The 18,923-nt window shown below is 42.1% G+C and overlaps 1 protein-coding gene across 4 annotated transcripts in view; it reads left to right on the forward strand.

Moving 5' to 3' along the window:
- The first annotated feature begins 6,425 nt into the window (after positions 1–6,425).
- Positions 6,426–18,923, forward strand: part of LOC126871419 (calcium-transporting ATPase sarcoplasmic/endoplasmic reticulum type) — a 54,097-nt gene continuing 41,599 nt past the window's right edge. The window contains exons 1-3 of one of the 4 annotated variants that reach the window (XR_007691648.1): positions 8,256–8,509; positions 10,513–10,568; positions 11,091–11,278. Coding sequence is in view for 1 of the 4 variants with exons in the window: in XM_050630210.1 (XP_050486167.1) it covers positions 11,161–11,278 (118 nt within the window). In the remaining 3 variants the exon portion in view is untranslated. Of the gene's footprint in view, positions 6,867–8,255; positions 8,510–10,178; positions 10,569–11,090; positions 11,279–18,923 lie in introns of those variants that run through there. The other 3 variants (XR_007691647.1, XR_007691649.1, XM_050630210.1) reach the window with 3 other exon arrangements.

Raw genomic sequence — 18,923 nt, forward strand, 5'->3', positions numbered from 1 at the left:
ACGTGAATGCTGCAACGACGTTGCGCCGATACAGTTTATAGCCACCGTAAATCGACAAACGTTCGCCTGTCTTTCCTTAACGATCGCGACAAAATTCGCAGTGGAGTTTTACGGAAGAACGAGCCATAGATCAATAATACGTTCGTCTTCCAGGAAGCTGCACGATTTATATCCTTCGATTATATACAGGATCGTAAATCATTCTCGGGAATGTTTGCAAGCAGAGTCCAGCTCGCCATCCTCCATCATCCATCCGGTCGACAATTTCGCTTGATGTTATCGTCGAAGCATCCGTCAACCGGCAAAATTTCTCGCTTCCTTGTTAAAAAGTGAACGTACCCAGGCTTTTTGGTTTTGTATTTTTAGCAAGCGACGCGCAGGATAATACGAAATTAGACCAGGCGGCCTTTGTACGAGCCGCGTTATTAGTTGTTCGCGGGAGCACGAGGCGCGTGTGTTACGGTTGGTCCACTCGGTCCGCTGTCCCTGGCGGGCATTGTTGTTGCCAGAATCCAGAATAGACGTATCTCGCGCGCTCTGCCCCTCCCGTAACCCCTATCTGTCATCCAAAGTCTCAACTTTGATCCTCCCGATGCCTCGCTTGTAAATCTTCAGGGACCGTGCGTCTCGCGTTCAACGTGATTTGTTGGCTGTTGGGAACCGAACGGTTCGGCTCCGTTGTTTCTCCTGCTTCCCCTTGCGTCAGATCGTCACCTGCTGTACGAGTATTCTCGATGATTCAGATTATTTCCTTATTTCACGGTTTCTCGAGTGCATTTTTCGCTGCTGACCGCTTTAGGAAGATCGCAAGTGGCAGCTAGCAGCTTCGCTTGCCTCGTCCGAACTGACGTTATCGGTGAGGTTTTAGTAATTAGAAGCAAGTACGGGAATGATAAATTTGACAACGAGCCATACGGCGCTTCAGAAGTAAACTTTATCGTTCGCGAGTTATTTGATTATCGTAGACTCGATCGAACGTCCAGTAGACGTTGAAGGATACCATCGGTGAAGAGCAATGAAAAGACAGCCGGCTGTTTAACCAAACAATTGCCAAGTTATAAACCTGACAGTTCTCATCGACAGTTCCAACGTCGGTCTTTTCATGATAACAGTGAAATGTTGATTAACGAAGGAATCGATTAGTTGGACCTTCGATCGATTGGGAATTCGAGAACGGTCCCTCGGTAAGAAAAATCGGGCAGCAAAGACGATGGCTGGGAGAAAAAATATCGCGAACGAAATTCGTGATAATCGACAGACCTAAAATTTCAATGAATGAACGGAAGTATCGTTTGTTGTGCCATTCGACAAGGTAGATACGAGGGAATTTAGCACAAAGTTTCGTTTAAATTTCTGGTTGCGCGAACACGTTTGTTTTTCTTTAGCCACGCAGATGTCAAATACACTCGAGATTTTATTGCAGGTTACGTCTCAACTTCTCGCTAATAGAAATAACGTGTTTCTCCTTATTGTTAGAAGATTCATTTCGGGGCAGATCCTATGGATCATCCGATGCCTGACGTCCGATGTCATCGTAGATGTTTAGCACGTCATTTATAAAAACGTTCATAAATAAAATCGGACTTGTCGAGTTTCAGGCAACTAGCGGCTGTCCCACGCTATTTCCAGGCTCTGCTCCATGAGATTCACGCTAACGTGGACTATCAAAGCTTTCGGAACACGTGTTCCACTTAATAGAATCTCGTTAGGGGCACAGCCCGATGGAGGCATTAAACCCGAATCGTAAACGCGAATACGTTGAATCTCTAGAGCTCGGAATTAGTAGGCGCTATTAGCCGGTGACTGAATCAGGTTGTTTAATTTACGTTAATAAACAGTGGTAAACCTAATTATAGAAGAGGAAGTTACAGAGAAAAAGAAGTCCACTCGTGGTTAGAAAGAAGTAACTTGGAAATGTAGAAATTTAGAAAAAGAACTTGAAAATAGCCGGAGAAGAGAATAACCTGATGAATTCGAAGATACGAATTTTTTGAAAATACGTGATAAATCTACAATGTTGATTAAAACAAATTAATATTAAATTGCGTACTGAATGTTATCGATATTTGTTAAATTCGAATGGAAAAATATGTAGTTTTAACGTGCAATTGTTTGGCAACGCGTAAAGACGCGTGTAAGACAGAATATGTGAATTTTTTCATCCAGATTCCAAATAAAGAAAACGCTATATTATTGCGTAAAGTATCATTCGTACGGAAAAATGTAAATACGCCACAATTAGAAAGAAACGGATCAACGATATTCGCGGCGAAGTTTCGAACGGCGAAGGAGAAAAGGGAAAAACGAAGATTCGCGCGAAAATGTCCCGAAACGTCTGTTCGACGTTTACGTAACGCTTTATGTTTTACCTAAAAATAAAGCCATGCTTTAAACCGCGGCTTCGTGTAAGCGACGAAATAACGATGTCTATTTTTGTTGGTTATAATGAGAGAATACCGACTACTCGTGTACCTTTTACGAGACTCGACTGATTGGCGTATAGTTCTATCGATGATACGTACATCCAACGTCAAACTTCCGTTGTTTCGTAAAAGCCGCGGATGTACATCGTTCTACGGAAGCTTAAATTGCTGGTGAAATGCAATTGACACGCGATATTCTGCGCGCGATTGATTCATTGGCCGGTAGTTTTATAATAAATTCTCTTCCACGCGAAATTTCCATTTCTCGCGATTTCGCGTTTGCTTCGATACACGATACTTATATCTTCGTCAATCGCTAGTTACTTATTACACATGATTCCTTCGATTTATAAATATTCAAATATATTTCTTAGAAACTAGGTTTTCATTAAGAGATTAAAGAGGATGAGTGGTTAATACAGAGGTTTAATAAAATGTACGTGATACGCTTAGAGAAGACATTGGGATCATCTCGAAATTTGGGCAATTTGTTAGAATATTATCGCATATTTTTATCTATGCAATAATAAAAAGTTCACAAAATAAACGATGGAAAAATACAGCAACTACGTACATTCAAGGTCCATAGATTTTCATGCTCTCTTTTACCTTCTTTAATCCGCCAGAAGAAAGCGTCCGATTCAGAGTGGTTCCTGAAAGAGAAGCATTTTTAGATCATCCTGTATATCCAGAATTAAGTATCGCTGATCTGCATGGCAAAGGGACGATCCGATCCGCAGGTTAACCACCTTCTTTGGTATCCTTTACACGGTGTTCGTTAACCATATAGTAGGTTGCAATCGACGAAGTAGGTAGAAACACTCGAGGAACTGCGACCTTCCAGAACTCTTTCCGAAATCCCTGACCGTCCTCGCGGTCGACCTCGTCTCTTCGTTCACTAGGAGGACGCGACATTTCCCATCGATCACCGCTATCTCCCCGGAATCGAGTTTGCGTTTCGATCTGTTCTACGTTTAGCCCGGCACCGTGCGTAGTTTATTTCTGATCGGCCGGTAATATATTTATTTCCGATTTTCGGCGCGATGCGCGCGATCGAAGGCCCTCGCCTCGATCAGCTGGCCTGGATGGAACGGATTTAACGCGTACCAAGTTTTCATGGACGACGAACGCTACGCGAGTCGAGCACGACGCGCTCATATATTAAAATGTATTTAGAATCCGCGCAAGAAGCAGAACGTTGACCGTTGCGCGGCTCTTCTCTTCCTTCTTCTTCGCCTTCGGCCCCCATCCGTTGCTTCGCGCACTCCGGTCCTCCTCCTCTTAGGCCTCGTTCACATTAGTCAAGTTACTCGACTTTGGATTCAAGTCACCTGGCTGTCGATCCGTTTCATTTACTCGACGCTTCAGCGTCGTTCGGATTAATTAAACGATATTAGACTAACCTGACGTCGTCTGATACTATAAGCAACCCAATTTCGAGCGTCTAAAACGGTGTCGAGGAAGGTGGCGTTTGCTAGAAATATGAAACGACAGTAAAGGTCGTAGTAGCATAGAGTACGAAGAAGGATAATGGTACAGAGTATGAACGTGTCAGGACGGAAGAAACTATGAGCGAGTGGTTAAAAGTTCGGGAATACGGCTGAGAAATTGGTCTGCCGCGGGGTTGATATTTTCTTTAAATGGAAGATCGAAATGGATGGAGACGGCGAATCGAAAGAAAACTCGTCTCCCCTTCGTGCGGGTGAAGCAACTTGAAATTTATTTTATTCGACCGGGGTTAAAGAGAAGTAACCTAAGTTATATGAACCAGACTTTATACTCGAAACGCCGACGCGTGGGCGGCTAATGCTTCTTTTCTGCTCCTATCTATGAATAATGTTCCTGGTACGCGAACCTTACTGCATGGGAATGTAGAATCGAAGAAGCAGAATCTTGAACCGAGGGGCTCGTGGGGTTAGACGCAACATCGTTTCAGCTTCGTACCTCCTTCGATCTTTTCGTTAGAAATTCAACTTGCGAAATTCCGCTTTTCGTCGTATAATTTGTCTGCCTATTGCGATATTTTTGAATATCATAGCAGAGTAACATACCATTGTTAGATTTATATACGTTGGATGTTTGAAACGATAAGAAAGTTCTATTCGCCGATATAATATGGCAACGGAATTGCAACATTCTAGTCACGCAATTTAATTAGGAATTCAATGCTTCGACTAAGTACGGAAGACGTATTACCTAGGCCGAGTAAATTTGGATCGGTACAGCTTATTTCTTACTAAGCTCACATAATCCTGCACCTGAAGATAAATGTGATGTATGCGCAGGAACTCGGCAAACAACAACTATATTCGCAGACATATCGTTTCTACGAAAACTGAAGTCAATTAAAAATGACATGCCTCTAGTCTACGTCGGCAAGCAAGTCGCTTCTTCAAGCTACATGTACGTCGTGGTCAAAGGGTGAATAAAGTCCGTTTCAATTAAACCTTAAACGAACGGCCTATGATCGACAGCCGGGTGTCTACGTATTCTCTACCGTCCTTGAAAACATTCAGAGTATTTATTTGACGATGCTCGTGGGTGAACGAAATGGACGATTCGGTGGATGGAAAATTTGGCCGAATGGCGACAAGGACGTTGAACGTTGGCGAGCGATTTCCGATTGGAAGAGGTTCCGGAGCGGCAGAAGTCGGTCGGCTTGTCGAGACAACGAAATTAGTGTGGAACAATTACAGAAACGAAAATGGCACGATCTTATTTTAGGTTCGCCGCGTATTGGACCATAATTACATAACCAGCCGCGGTTCCTACGAGAGGGAACGGAGCAAGGTTCGCCAACCGTTGTTCGCGTCCCTTGCCCGTGGAACATGATCGATCCATCGTCGTGTTCGGCCCTTGATTGGCCCGAACGTTGCTAATCATCGGCGAGATAATAAATGCCCCGCGATGTTACCCATCGGTTGGGGGTCGCAGTCGATGGATTGTCTTCGAGGTTCTAGCTGATATCGCATTTGGACATACGCCAACCACCTATTTTCGATCTTGAGAAAAACGCGTACCTTGAACGTTTCCAATAGGAGCATTGTGTATCGGGGAACTGGCTGATCGTTTGTTAAAACCTGCATCTTACGTGGGTCCTTCACTCAGCCGATAAGTGGAATCTGATGGATCCCGATCAGGATCGCGCGCGTAAACCGCGAATCGGAATTTCTGGAAACAGAAATCCTTGACTCGCGTTAACGTGGACGTCGCGGAGCAGAAGTATGCGCGAAGTTACTCGGAAATGAATGATTCTGCCTCGTACGCAACGAATATAATGAAATGGAAATGATGAAATTTTAGGGTTGTCCGAAAATACTGGCAGAACATGGCGATCTTAAAAAGTTCGAAACTGCCGCCTGCGGGACCTTGAGTTGCTTCCACGTAATTCTATTTGAGGTCATTGAATTCTTGTGTCTTACATCATATTTAAAAAAGACGCACCCCGAACCTGGCTATGAAACAATCTTAAAAAGAAGGAAGAAACAGCAATACCATCGGCGTTCCACCTTGAGGCAAACCAGTATCTTTATTATCACTCTATGAAACAATTAACACGTACATACAATTTCGAGCTACGCTTATTCTCCTATTTTCTACGCACAGATCGCAAGCGGAAGCACGAACGTAATTTATTCGAACGGGGAAATCTACACGAAGCAATCGCTTCTAAGTGGTAAAGTTCAACGCGAAGGATTTTCGCAATGGCGGCCGTGGTGTTCCGGTACCGGAAGTGGCTGGAACGAACTGCTACCTGGAGTAGCACCCTTTCGCGTAATTCTCGCGACACAAATTTAAGGCTAGCGAGTAGCAGGTACGGCGGGCTGGTTCCCGAATCCAAGCGTGTGCTGGTGAAATTCGAAGGTTAAATGGAAAAAACTGCGACGAGAAGCGAACCGGGAGGCTGTGCGGCGGCCGCCGGGACCACTGGCTTCCGGCCAGAGTTTTCCCTCGTTCGGTGTCTGGCCGCCAGGTAGCGACGCCTACGGACTATTTAAAGGAATTTCGGCGAGGTTCGTCGCTTCGTTTCGTTGAGCAGCGCAGGCGTTGCCCTTTGAATGTTTGTTTGTTTTCGCCCTCGACCACCCTTCATGTAAAGAGGAAAGCAGAGGAACCAGAGGAAAGCGCGCGTTCTCACGGTACGATGTTCAGGGAGGAGTAGCGAGTCTGTAATCGGGATCGTCGCATCAACGGGCAGAGACAGGCCTCGCAAAAGTTCGTCGCAGTGTGACACACTCGCCGCCTTCTCTTTCGCTTACTTTACCTGTTTCCACGGTACTCTTCTGCGCATTGTCCGTCGTACAACGCGAGAGAAACGCGCGGCCGATCGTAGAATCGCAAAGTGCGACCGGGACCCAGCCGCACCGGTGCCGGTTTCCTTCGAGAAATCGATTCGGTGAGGAAACAACAGCCCGGAGCCAAGCACAAGAAGACGAAGCATTGGTAAGTCTGCTTGCCGCGCGAGTACAACCAACAGGTGAACACAGGAGGTTTCCCAGATACCCATAGTGTTTTTGTGACGACGATACATGTACACAGTGTGATACGAAAATCGACTGAATCGGTAGAAAAGAAAACGACGATCGGACGAGATCAGTGTTGTGTGACCGAAAAAAGCCGAAAGGGACTTAGCCGAGGGAGGCCGTGAATCGTTCTATTGTGGATCTCTTAACGAACAGCGTGAAAGATCGTACGCTGTTTTTCGTCGATGTCCAATGCTTCTCGAAAGAAATATGTGTGTTTGGTCGAATCCACGTACTCGATATGCTCCGTTCGGTGTACAGTGACAAAAATCTCGAAAGGGTCCTCGACTCGAACTTGGAAATTCGGGGGGATTTCGTTCCGGTAAAATCTATTTCGAAATTGTGGAAAATTCGATGGAATACGCTCGAGGATTAGGACCGCGCGAAGAATTTGATAAGTCAGTACTCGTAGATAGGATCGTACGAGAGGGATAAATTTAGGAGCAATTTCTGCGCGGGTGAAGATACCAAAAGTTTCGAAAGGCGATCGTTCGTCATGTTATACGCTCGATTTCATGTTGTCATAGATATTTAGTGACGTATATCGGATCGGCGTCCAGCGAATGTTTCTTACTCGAAAGTGTATCACTAGCCTAAGTAGCCAGCCAAACTAACATAGCCTATGTTACTTCATCGAAGACGTGTCGATGTGGAGCTCACGTTACATACAAACACGACCTCTACTTGTTTGCCAACAAACGTACTACATTTCCTATCTTTATAGCTCGTCCACCGTGTTGCATCTCATCTTCAAATAGAAACTGTTCTGCCACGCCGCCAACCATCCCCGATATTATATCATCGTCAATCTATTACCTAACACAATTATGCTATTAACATATAAGCCTGTTTTTTATTCAAATGATTCATCCTGTTTGCTGCATCCTTACGTACATCTTCGTAACTGCTAGAATCAGAACAAATTAATCCAATAACAGTTCCATTGATCCAAGGGTTAAGAAACTGCAATTGAGCCAGTCTCTTCGCAAAATCAAAAGTATTTGAAAGTAGTGCAGTTAGCGTATCGCAGAAAATTAGGCAGAAAATCATTATTGACAGAGGCGAGGAGAAAACGGAAGGAAACAGGAGAAAGAAAATAAGAACGGGGATAGAATTTGGTGGACAAGAAGAGGGATTCGGTGCGTAGAACAGGGACAGGGGTACCTGGTGAGATAGAGACGAACGTAGCGGCTAAGGATGGGAGGGGTAGGGAAATCAGTGGCTGCTGGCCATCTCTGCCAAAATAATTAGGAAGTCGTCGTCAGAGACGTGCTAAAATGGTCCGCTGGGGCGCGCGCGATTTGGCCGGTTAGTCGCGTCCCGGGCGTTCGAGCGAGCTGATCGTCCGGACGGTGTTTCGGACCGGTTCCCAAGTGTTCCGCAGTCCTGTTCGACCAACCGACCAACCTCTTCGTCCGTTCATTTTGGCGCGCGACTTTCTTTCAAGTTTTCAATCGCGACTTTTGACCATGATCGTTGCTTGTTCAGGTTTCTTGTAGCCACAGGACGATCGAACGCATCAGCGTCAAAAGGATTGCTTGACAGGATTCCTTGAATATCTTCGTACGTTCGAATTGTAGATTTTTTAATCGAAACAGTAAGAGAGAGAGAGAGAGAGAGAGAGAGAGAGAGAGAGAAAGGAGGAAAGGAGTCGAAGTCCGACGTCGAGGAGTCGTTGGAATTTTTTTTTTCTTATCGCGTAAGATCAGGGCTTTCGGTTGTGGAACTCGTTCGGGTGAATAGGATTACAGGTCGAGTTCCGGAGACGCGGAGTCTGCCCGGTGACTGATTCCAACGGCCGTAACCCCGATCGAGTCTCCCGGCTAGTCACCGCTCTTCCATTCACACTTAAGTTTAGCGCTAACCTTGGCTTCGGCGTTTGCTACACTGGCTGTGCGACCTTTGCACTCCATCCGAGTTTTAAGTCGCCGCGACGTTGACCTTGAGCGTGCGACGATCCAATGACTTTTGGAAACTCGTCGTCGATACTAGCTTCGCGTGTACTTTTTCCTATTAACGTGACGTTTTAATAATCGCAAACAAACAGAATTGTTTCTTGAAATTGTTTTACTCTTTTTCTTCTTTTTGTTGATATTTGAATCTACATATGTATACATTATGTATGAATATGTATTCAAATGCATATATAGTCGAGGAACGTGAAATCGTTGACTGGAAGTTTCGGATTATCGTTGAGCATATTGGTTGATATAAGTGTTTTCTCTTTTTTTCTTTCATGTATTTATTTGAATTAGTAATAAAACCATACATTAGTAGTAGTTGCAGCTTCTACGTCGTGAAAGCTTACTGGTTTATGATGTTTGAAATGATTCGATGTACTCGGTTCAGTTTAACGACTACCGCTGCTACGGTTCGATGAATTACTGTTACTGTAACAGTGAAAAGTTACAGGCCCAATTTTAGGCACGCGCGTGAACGTTGCATATTGTACATTTCGGTACTGATATATTACATAACATCATCTCATTTGGCAAGACGAACGACAAATTGAACAAAGTTGACTCAGCGAGCGATAAAATATCGATCTTTTATTCGTGATCGATTAAATGCAAGAAAGATTCGGATGCAAAACAACTCTATATTGTCGAGTCATCTTTCGTTAGGTTACGTAACGGGTTTCAAAAATTTTATACAATCTACGGACAGCCGGTTACTTAGTTATATAACGAAACCACCTAACAATCATTCGGTGTCGATTCGATTACCTGGCCGCCGTATTTAATCGAACGAAAATTGTCGAATGGCGCGAAAATCAACGCTCCGTCGCGAATCATCGACCGAAGCGATCGAAATGAAATTATAAGAGCAATAGTTATATAACGAGAATATTAGCCATGTCCTTTGAATGTCTTAAAATACGCGCCAAGGAAATAGACTAGCAGAAGCCTGAAAATAGCTGAGTGCGTCATACTTGACGAACGCTGTCCAGCCAATGGCGTCGCTCCACATGCTCGGTTCATTCGACTCGCACGCATTTTCATACTATACGGTGCGCCGCGCTGTGACGTGGATTTCGCGAAATACAAAAGTGAACGAACGACTCGACTTCATAGAAATTCCATAGTTTGAAAAGTGAAGGGCTATTCATATGGAGTAATCGTAACGCGTTAATGAATCTCGATTAACTGGATATTTATGTTTATAATTACGTTTGCATTGTAGACGGCGCGCGGGCAACTACGCTGCAACTTGTTAATGGCGCATTCCGCGAGGTGGCGCACGTGTGCAATGATTTGTCGTTCGCCGTGTCAGTCTCACGGAAGAGGAGGTTTGCTTAGCATTTAGGGGAAATATATCGTGAAGAAAATGACGAGCGTCTTAAATTTCTGTGCCCGCGTATCGTGATACGTCGTTAATCGGCCGTAGAACTTTTCATTTCAGTGCCCGGCAAGTTTGTTCGTGCCAGTTCGTTTCATTTTTTTTCTCTTCTTCGTCTTTCTCTCTCATTCCTTCCCTCCCTCTCATTCTCTTTCTCTCTCTCTCTCTCTCTCGCTGTGTGCTTGAGTGCATCTTAGGGACCTGTAGCTAACCTAAATATTCGACAGCCGTAACGTAATTTCTCTGTGACACGTCGCCAACGAATACTTCGTACTGGTCACTGGTGAGTTTACTTCTGTTCTGTTATCGAACTTTGTACGTTTCGCGTCGAACGATCAGGGGAAATCACGGTGCGTACACCTTGAAAAGTTTCGTTCCACGACAAAGGTTTAACCTGAAACGGCTTGGCTCGTAATTGCGAGCACGCGGTGATTTTTCCTCATCGCCTTTATCTAAGCTCCGCTCTCTGGGAATCTTTATTTCGACAAGTTTCTGCAAACTATGTATTTTTACGGCCTTACGAAGTGTTTAGGATTTATCTGAAGGAGTATAGCTCTCATTATATTTCAGCTTTGAAAATAATTGAAATTAAAGTGCATCGAAACGTCTGTCTTTGTAGAATCATTTTGTTATCTGTCTGGTTATTTAATAATTTCTGCTGTTTTCAATAATTGGTTACACTTGTTATTTGCAGTTGATATTTATGCGATGAGCAGATCAGTTTATTTGTGCATGTTTGCAAAGAAAATGAATATTTATTTGAAAGAACAAATAATCTATAATTGTTTGTCTGTTTGAATTACAGAAAATTGCAGTGTGAATGAACGTGGACAGTCACTGAACAGATAAAATTAGTGACTAATACAGAAGTAACCATGGAGGACGGTCATTGTAAAACAGTGGACGAGGTGGTAAATTTCTTTAATGTCGATTCTGACAAAGGATTATCTCTTGACCAAGTTAAGAGGAACCAGGAAAAATATGGTCTCAATGGTAAGTAACTTCTTGTTCCTTACAATTATTTTTATCTTAAGCTTCAATATTATTGGTTCGTACGTGCAATGGTCCTTGCTTTCATTACCTACAAACTTTACATATGTTACAAATCAATCTTACGTTTCTAGGATCAGATTAAATACCGATTAAGTATCGTTTATTGTCCAAATGTAACAGACACACAAAATGGTAGCAGTAGCATAGTACTTGGTGGTAGTATAATATCCTATTTGTAGTATCCAATATATAAGTTAGATAGAAGATTTAAATCTCATATTTATTACAATATTTATCGTATGTAAAGAATTTGTAAAACGAAAAGAGTTTATAGATACAAATTTGGAGGCCATGCTACACTGTAAAAGTTCAGCGTATCGCGAAGTTATTTACTGGACTTTGTCGAACAGCGCGGTAAAAGCATAGTGACTATCTAACTGGGTGTTAGCTGCTAGTGCATTGGTTCGTGCACGACGCGCGATGCTTATCCCCACCATGCACGGTTCCACTGCCAGTCCTTTGGTACACGTGTTCGAAGTTTCCTCAATGGCCCGCATCGGTAAAATGCCCTGAATCATTCTGCCGCTTCTGAACGTCGGTATTATACCTTTATGAGGGTGTCTTTCATCCAATATAACGTAGTTATTCATCTAATCACTTTGAAGCTACCAAAAGCACGGACATTTCTGAATGCTATTTTGCATAAGAACACCAAATATTTCTATGCTATATTATACAGATTCATGGCAAGTATATCTTAGATCATTCTTTTTACGAGGTAACACATTTGTATAATATTAAAAATAACACTCTCGAAAGCAGGTTTTCTGCGTTCTAGAAAATATTTAAACGTTTCCATTTAGATGGCATTACTTTAAATTCCATTATTACACGTATTCTCAATTTATTGGAACCACGATTGTTGACAATGTATGTATATATACGAAGAGAAAGAAGAATGGTCGACAATAGCATCGTACGATAACGTCGGAATTAAGTACCCGATAAAAATTCGATAAGCTATTCGTAATGTTCGTTTGCCTCATGAAACGATTCTCTATATGAATTTCCAATTCCAATTCCAATTTCAATTTCATTCTTCGTCGAGTTAGAAGATACGTTCTTTAGTTTACTCCTTTCTTTTTCTTTTTTTAGCTAACAATCGACGTTAAAATTGAAAGGAAACGAGAAGAACTAAGCAAGGTTGTTCGTAGCTCGACGTCGTATTTGAAAATAATAATAGGTCGTGGATTGTCAATAGTGGCCTTGAATCATTAGTATCGTGGCATTCACGGACGACCAGTCGGAAGATATGCGTTGCACCTTTTCTGAAGCAGCCGGGAATACCTGCGGGTTGACGTAAAATCGATCCGAGACGCGTTTAACGTACGATCACGCGCAATTTAACGCGGTTTTCATATTGAAAACGTCTCGTCTATGAAAATTACAATATTTATCGAAAGAAAGCACGACCCACTTCGCTAATATTTAATTTGTCGTCCATTTCAATCACTGAATCGGTCGAATGTCTGTGATCTTTTATTAATTTTTCATTAGTGCGATGGTCTGTATTCTCCCCGCGTGTCCCTTCATTTTTCTATTTGAAATCTCGCGAATTCGTTGAATTCGGAACGACGTGGAAAAGCCAATAGACTGATGCTACTGTTGGAAAATCGATTACATGGATTGTTTGGTGCTTTCTTTTTATTACCTTGGACAGCGTTCCTGCGCTTCAATTAGAGAAAGAACGTGGAAGTAACGTGAATCGTTCGGGGACAATAAGTATTGATTACGTAATTTCAGTTAAACATTTTTTCTCCGAACAACCGAGTTATCCTACGTTTCTAAAATTATGTTTCGATTTATATAATTACGCGCGCATTCAATTTTCACAGCAAATTCTCCAGCAAATCGCGTGTAAATGATATATCGAAGAGAACGTTTTAATGCTTTCAGTTTGAAATACTTTCTGCTACAAAGACCATTCTCGGCGCTTTTTCACTTTCGATACGCGTTCTATCTGTCATATATTACTTCGATAATGTATCCAGCTAAACGTTATATTCAATGACACAACACTGTCACGAACATCGAATGCATACAAGTGTCCTTAATCCATAGTCAGGATTTTCTCTGAATGGTAGTGAAAAGGTTAAGAGGTTCGCAACAACGTGACACGTACACCTGTTGTCTCCGTCACGAACACTTTCCAATTCGATATCGAAACTAGTTAACGCGCCATCGAGCCGATTCTACGATCATGAATGAGTTCACGGCCGGCGAAATACGCTTGGATCACGCTCGCGAGACACGCAAAGAGGAACCGTTACGAGGATGAAACAGCCTTTTCTCTTTTCGTTATCGCCGTGCCAAATTAATCGTGCCGAGCAATCGCACGTGGCATTCATCGTTTATTTTCACAGAACGCTCGTTTAGTTGGCTAAACATCGAGTACCAGATATTCTTCTCGCGCTCCTCGAGCGAGCTACGCTGATAAATATAATCACGGCGATTTACGCGATCTAAAAACGATCTCGATCGTACGAGAACTCGATAAAACGCAGATAACGATTTCCATTGTACACGCATCTTCGGTAGCTTTGAAAGTCCATCGGACAATCTGTCGTCGCCGTGACGAATGCGAGCTCTTGCAGCAAATCGTGTCCTGAAAATCCTAGTAGCGCAAGTCAAGATGTAGAATATTTGAATTCAGTCACGTTCACTTCCGTCTATAAATATTAGAGCATCTGGTTTTATATAAAACGCGATAAATGGCTCCAGTTGATTTAGGGAAGCGATTAATCAATTAGAACGCCGTGTTTTGTACAAGCAAACGCTCCGGAAATTTTTCCAAATTATTTACACGAGTCAGTACTATTCCGCATGGGCAGAGATTAGTAGGTATAATAAAATGCACACGACGAATTAACGATCATACGCCGGCCTTCGCGATTTTACTCTTATTAAAAATCTGTCGAACAAGTCAAACGAAAGACCGCGAGAAGTTCATTTGTAATTTGTACTAAATAAAAGCGAGTACGATAGATGAATTAATAATAAGAATGTGAAAATTGAAAGCAATAATTGAGGAACGTGGTGGATGTAAAAATGAGACTTTAGTCTAACATTGAACATGCAAACTTTATTTATGTAGGGTGGAGTTAGAACTTGTGTCTTAATTTCACATACATAATGTTTGAACGTTCTATAAATATCTTGATGTTTATGAACGATGGCGTGTATCAATCCTTGCGAATATCGCTCCTTTAGTTTCATAATTCAATTATAGCTTTAGCCTTTCATGTGATAAGTTTTTACGATTCAATACAAGTACAATGGATTTTCCTAATAACAAATGTAGAACGTTATTTATTACAACGCTATAGATATTTTTATGAAAATAACAGTGAACTATCTTACGTTACTATCTGAGTGTCAGTTGGCCATTGACGCGCCTGTACGATCGTATCTAACGTCTTTCGGAAAAGTCAGCGATTATCGCATTATCGGTCGTGTTGATTCGCGACCATGATCGTTCATTCTTAATGACGTACGTATTTTCCAATTTGCATTCTGCTAGTCAGAACTTTGCTGATTCCTGTGGTCGTCGAGGTTCGTGAGATATAAACTTGTCGGCTGTGAACGCGCAATATCGTGGAATTTGTTTATTTCGTATTACGATTGCGCTGGGTTTAGTTGCGATCGAGAGTTCTTCGAAATTATCGTATTATCCGCAGCGATGGAATTTTTCTTAAAGTTTCGAAGAATTCGTGGCGGAGTGGAAGAAGCTTTTAAATATTTGATTCTGGGACGTGGAGCCAAGCGTTGCACAGTTTGTTCGTAAGAGTAAAAATAATCTGTAAAAATTCCATTCTCCGTATTTCTTGATTTAAATTCTACGAGCGAGCTACAATAGTTGCGTATCGTTTCTCGTTTCCCGCGGTTATACTTTAACGAATAAGGAAATCTCTCGCATAAAGAATATCGTAATCGTTAACGCGCAACTATCTCGAAGATAGCAAGATCGTTACTTACATAATCGTCCTTTATCGATCATCGAACAATTGACGAACCTCTGCCGGTTTCTCATTTTAGAGGAACATAAACTATTTTGCACGTTTAAAACAACGGTAAATTATTCTTTCGTGATTGCGTTTAACGCGTAAACGTTATATCGAGTCGTCGAATCCATTTTAAAGGAATATAAATATCCTGTCGTATTTAGAACTACAGCAAATTATTCTTTGATGATTGCACTTACCGCATGTAAAGGGTATATTTAACCCTCGTAAATCCTCGAATTTTTATGCTCCGATTTCGCTCTCGTTTCGACAAACGAAAAGGCCCTTAGTGTTTTACGCGATACTTTAACACGGAATTCGCGACGTATCATCCGAATGATCGGCAAAGTACAAATGTTGGCGGTCTGAAAGACGAAATGGAAACACCGAAACTAGCGTCTCGTTACCGTTAGAATTTATAGTTTGGCGCTTACGAGCCCACGAATCACGGGGTAAATCGACGATCTTCGACCAGACGACCGCCAATTCGAGCGTTACGATCGTCGATTACGAATCCTACGCAAAATAGACGATTTCGCGCCGCCAAGTATCATCTTTCGTTTACGAAAATAAAGCACGTATCTACAGAGAGGGACAGGCTCGGCTGGTCGGAGGTCCATTTCTCTTGGATCTTGGTCGTTTAGAAGGCGGTTTCTATAATTGTTGAACGACGGCATTCTAATTCGTGCATCGTCCAAGAAACGTTAGGATCCGGCGCATTAATCGAACAGACAAGGCTACACACGGTTTCGTTACGTTGCTTGCACAACGGTCCTTCATAGTTGCGAAGAACCCGCTGCGACTGGAAAACGTTGAACGCTAAAATTGGATCTCGTGCATTCGAATTCCGGGATTAATTCGATTCGATTAGCCGGAATTCTTTCGCGGCTGATCTCATTTTCCTCGAATGCCACCGCGTTGGTTATTTATACCAATTATGAAATGCATCGGAAACTATCGAACGCGAATCGCTTCAGCTACGCAAATTATCCGTTATCTGCTACAGGTTACAGAGATCTTTTCATTTTTCACGTTATGATTATTTATTTTCATTTATTTCCTTATTCGCGTGTTTACAATATTCGAATGTTGCCACGTGAACCACGTACGGTGGAATTCTATTTGTTTTATCTATTGAAAGATGAACAGTTTGTACAATAAGATCTCGTTGATTCTTATAATCCACGATTTCTCGTCCGTAACATACTGTACATAATTAATAGTAGATAATTAATTTCTTAGAGTCTATGCACCTTCGACAGCAGAGTTGAAAATAGGAAATTTCTTAGGTACAGGACCCTCCACGTTCTCGAGTTCTACGTTTCGTTCGAAAGGATCTGTTCGAAATCACGAGACTCCGCGGATCCTCTTGTTGCACGTGCGACCCACATCGATTATCGCGGAAACTCGATAAACGATATCGCGACCGGGGTTAATACACCGTGTTACGCTCCAACATCATCGACTATTGTCTCTGGATTCGCCGTTCCGATCGTTTAATTACACCATTCCGACTTTGCGCAACCGTATACGCGATCTTCTGTTCTCGCCAATGTTGCAATTGCAACGCGTGAAAACGATTCGTCTCTTCGCTTTTCTCGCGATAATTCCTTGTCCTATGTAGCATTTTCTCATTTATCAGGACACGTTCAAATATATGTGAAGTCTTCCCTGGTTTTTATCTTTTAAGTGAAATTCTTATTCTTCTTAGACTGTCGCGAGGTTTAAATTAAAATTTAAATTGATTTAAATTCAATCTCGTTTTTCTCGGCTGTTTCGCAGTGAAAATAAATGTCCATTACTAAATTACGTTAAATCGTATCGGAGGGAAATTTGAACTGAGCGTAAGCGACATAGCACGTGGCGTAAAATCTGCCGCCTCTCTTTCCAACTTCGCCGACGAAGTAACGTAAAACTAAGAAAGTCAATAGAAACGGATTTATTATGTAGCCCCGTGTGATTTTCGCTTATGAAGAATATACAACGCGCGTATACGTTTCGCGCTTCGTTTATTCCGTTCCAGAAATATTCGAAGGCGGACGTCGACACGGAGGTGCTCGCAAACGAGTCGTTTCTCGCATCGGTTGCCGCGTTACGAGCGGTTTTTAATTCGCGATTGAAAGCGCGCCAACGTGGCGACAGTAAACTCGCCAAGGTACGATGCAAATAAGTCTCAACCGTCTCTTCACGAAAGGATAAATTGCAGCCTGGATTTCGCGCACGCTAGCGAAATAACGTGCGAATAACGGGTCGCGATATTCGCTTTGTTCGATGGTAAATCGACCGTGTCAAGTGTCAGAGGCTCGTTCGTCAAAGTTTGGTATCGCCGGGGCCTTTTAATTAAATTTTAATTAAGCTTTTAATTAAAGAGACTTTGTTTCGCGTGCGTTTAAATCTGGGGCTTATTTTTAGTTTAATTCGTGTAACTTTTAACACATACATGTTAACGTCGTATATGGTTGTGTCGCAGAACGAAACACGCAGTATAGGTGAAGCGATCACGTTTCAATTTTCGCATTCAAATTTTATTCTCGATTCAAGATCAACGCCACGAACATACGGATGTTAATTTCTTTTATTTTCTTCACAGATGTTAGAAAATATTCGAAGATTACAACACTGTGACTGTCACGTTGGTCATATGATCGATGTGGTTTTTCCTGTGACGCCACCGTGTGGTCATTGGTAACCGGAGCGCTTGAACCTTTTACGATTGTAAAAATTGAATGACAATTAACAGTTAGTATTGAATATGACCGATAAATAGAAGATACTTTGAAATAGAAAATGCCCCATCGAACAATTAAACATTTTTATTAGAACATCAATAAAAAAAAAAAAAACAAATGAGAACAAGTGTTGCATCTAACGGTGCACTGTGATAAAACACTGAGACGTTCTGAGTGAAACATGTGATTTCGGCGTGGCAGTCAAAGTGTTAAGACATTAGCCGACCTTAATGTAGCAGATGACTTCTTTTAAAAAAATTTATGGACGCATTATGATTCGAAGCTTTTAGACGATAAGACACGTCCCACTTGGAAGATATAATTCCTTTTCTATTATACATAGAGTCATTTCCTGGATTATATTACAGTCTGCATAATATACGATAAATATTTGTGCGAAGAAGAAAAGAAGAGCAACCCAATAGGATTTTCTCTGTTGGAGTGGCGTCGATACGGAAATTATTAATTAAGAAATGTGATAAAAATAAGGATAGCGAAAATGCAAAATTTATTTTTAATACTCAAACAGCTGAATGAATCTAGGAACGCAATTTAATGCTTCCTTTTATCGCACATCCTTGCGTGGCACGTGCACATTCGCTAGATAACGAAATTACGCTTCAAATAGAACCGAACGGCCTTTAAATCTACGACCATGCTACGTGCCGCAGCGTAAATACTAATTAGCTATGTTTTCCAATGGTGCAAAATCGTTAAACGTATCCGTGGTCGCGTTCTCGTTTAACGAGTTCCGTCGTGTCGATCTTGTAGCTCTACGTTTGCAATTCTATCCGCTTTTCGTCTAATTCTCGCAATGGTACGTTTAAGTATGCTAACGATGCTAACAGCGTTGTT

Source organism: Bombus huntii, chromosome 11 (genome assembly GCF_024542735.1).
Source record: "Bombus huntii isolate Logan2020A chromosome 11, iyBomHunt1.1, whole genome shotgun sequence".
Classification (NCBI taxonomy): domain Eukaryota; kingdom Metazoa; phylum Arthropoda; class Insecta; order Hymenoptera; family Apidae; genus Bombus; species Bombus huntii.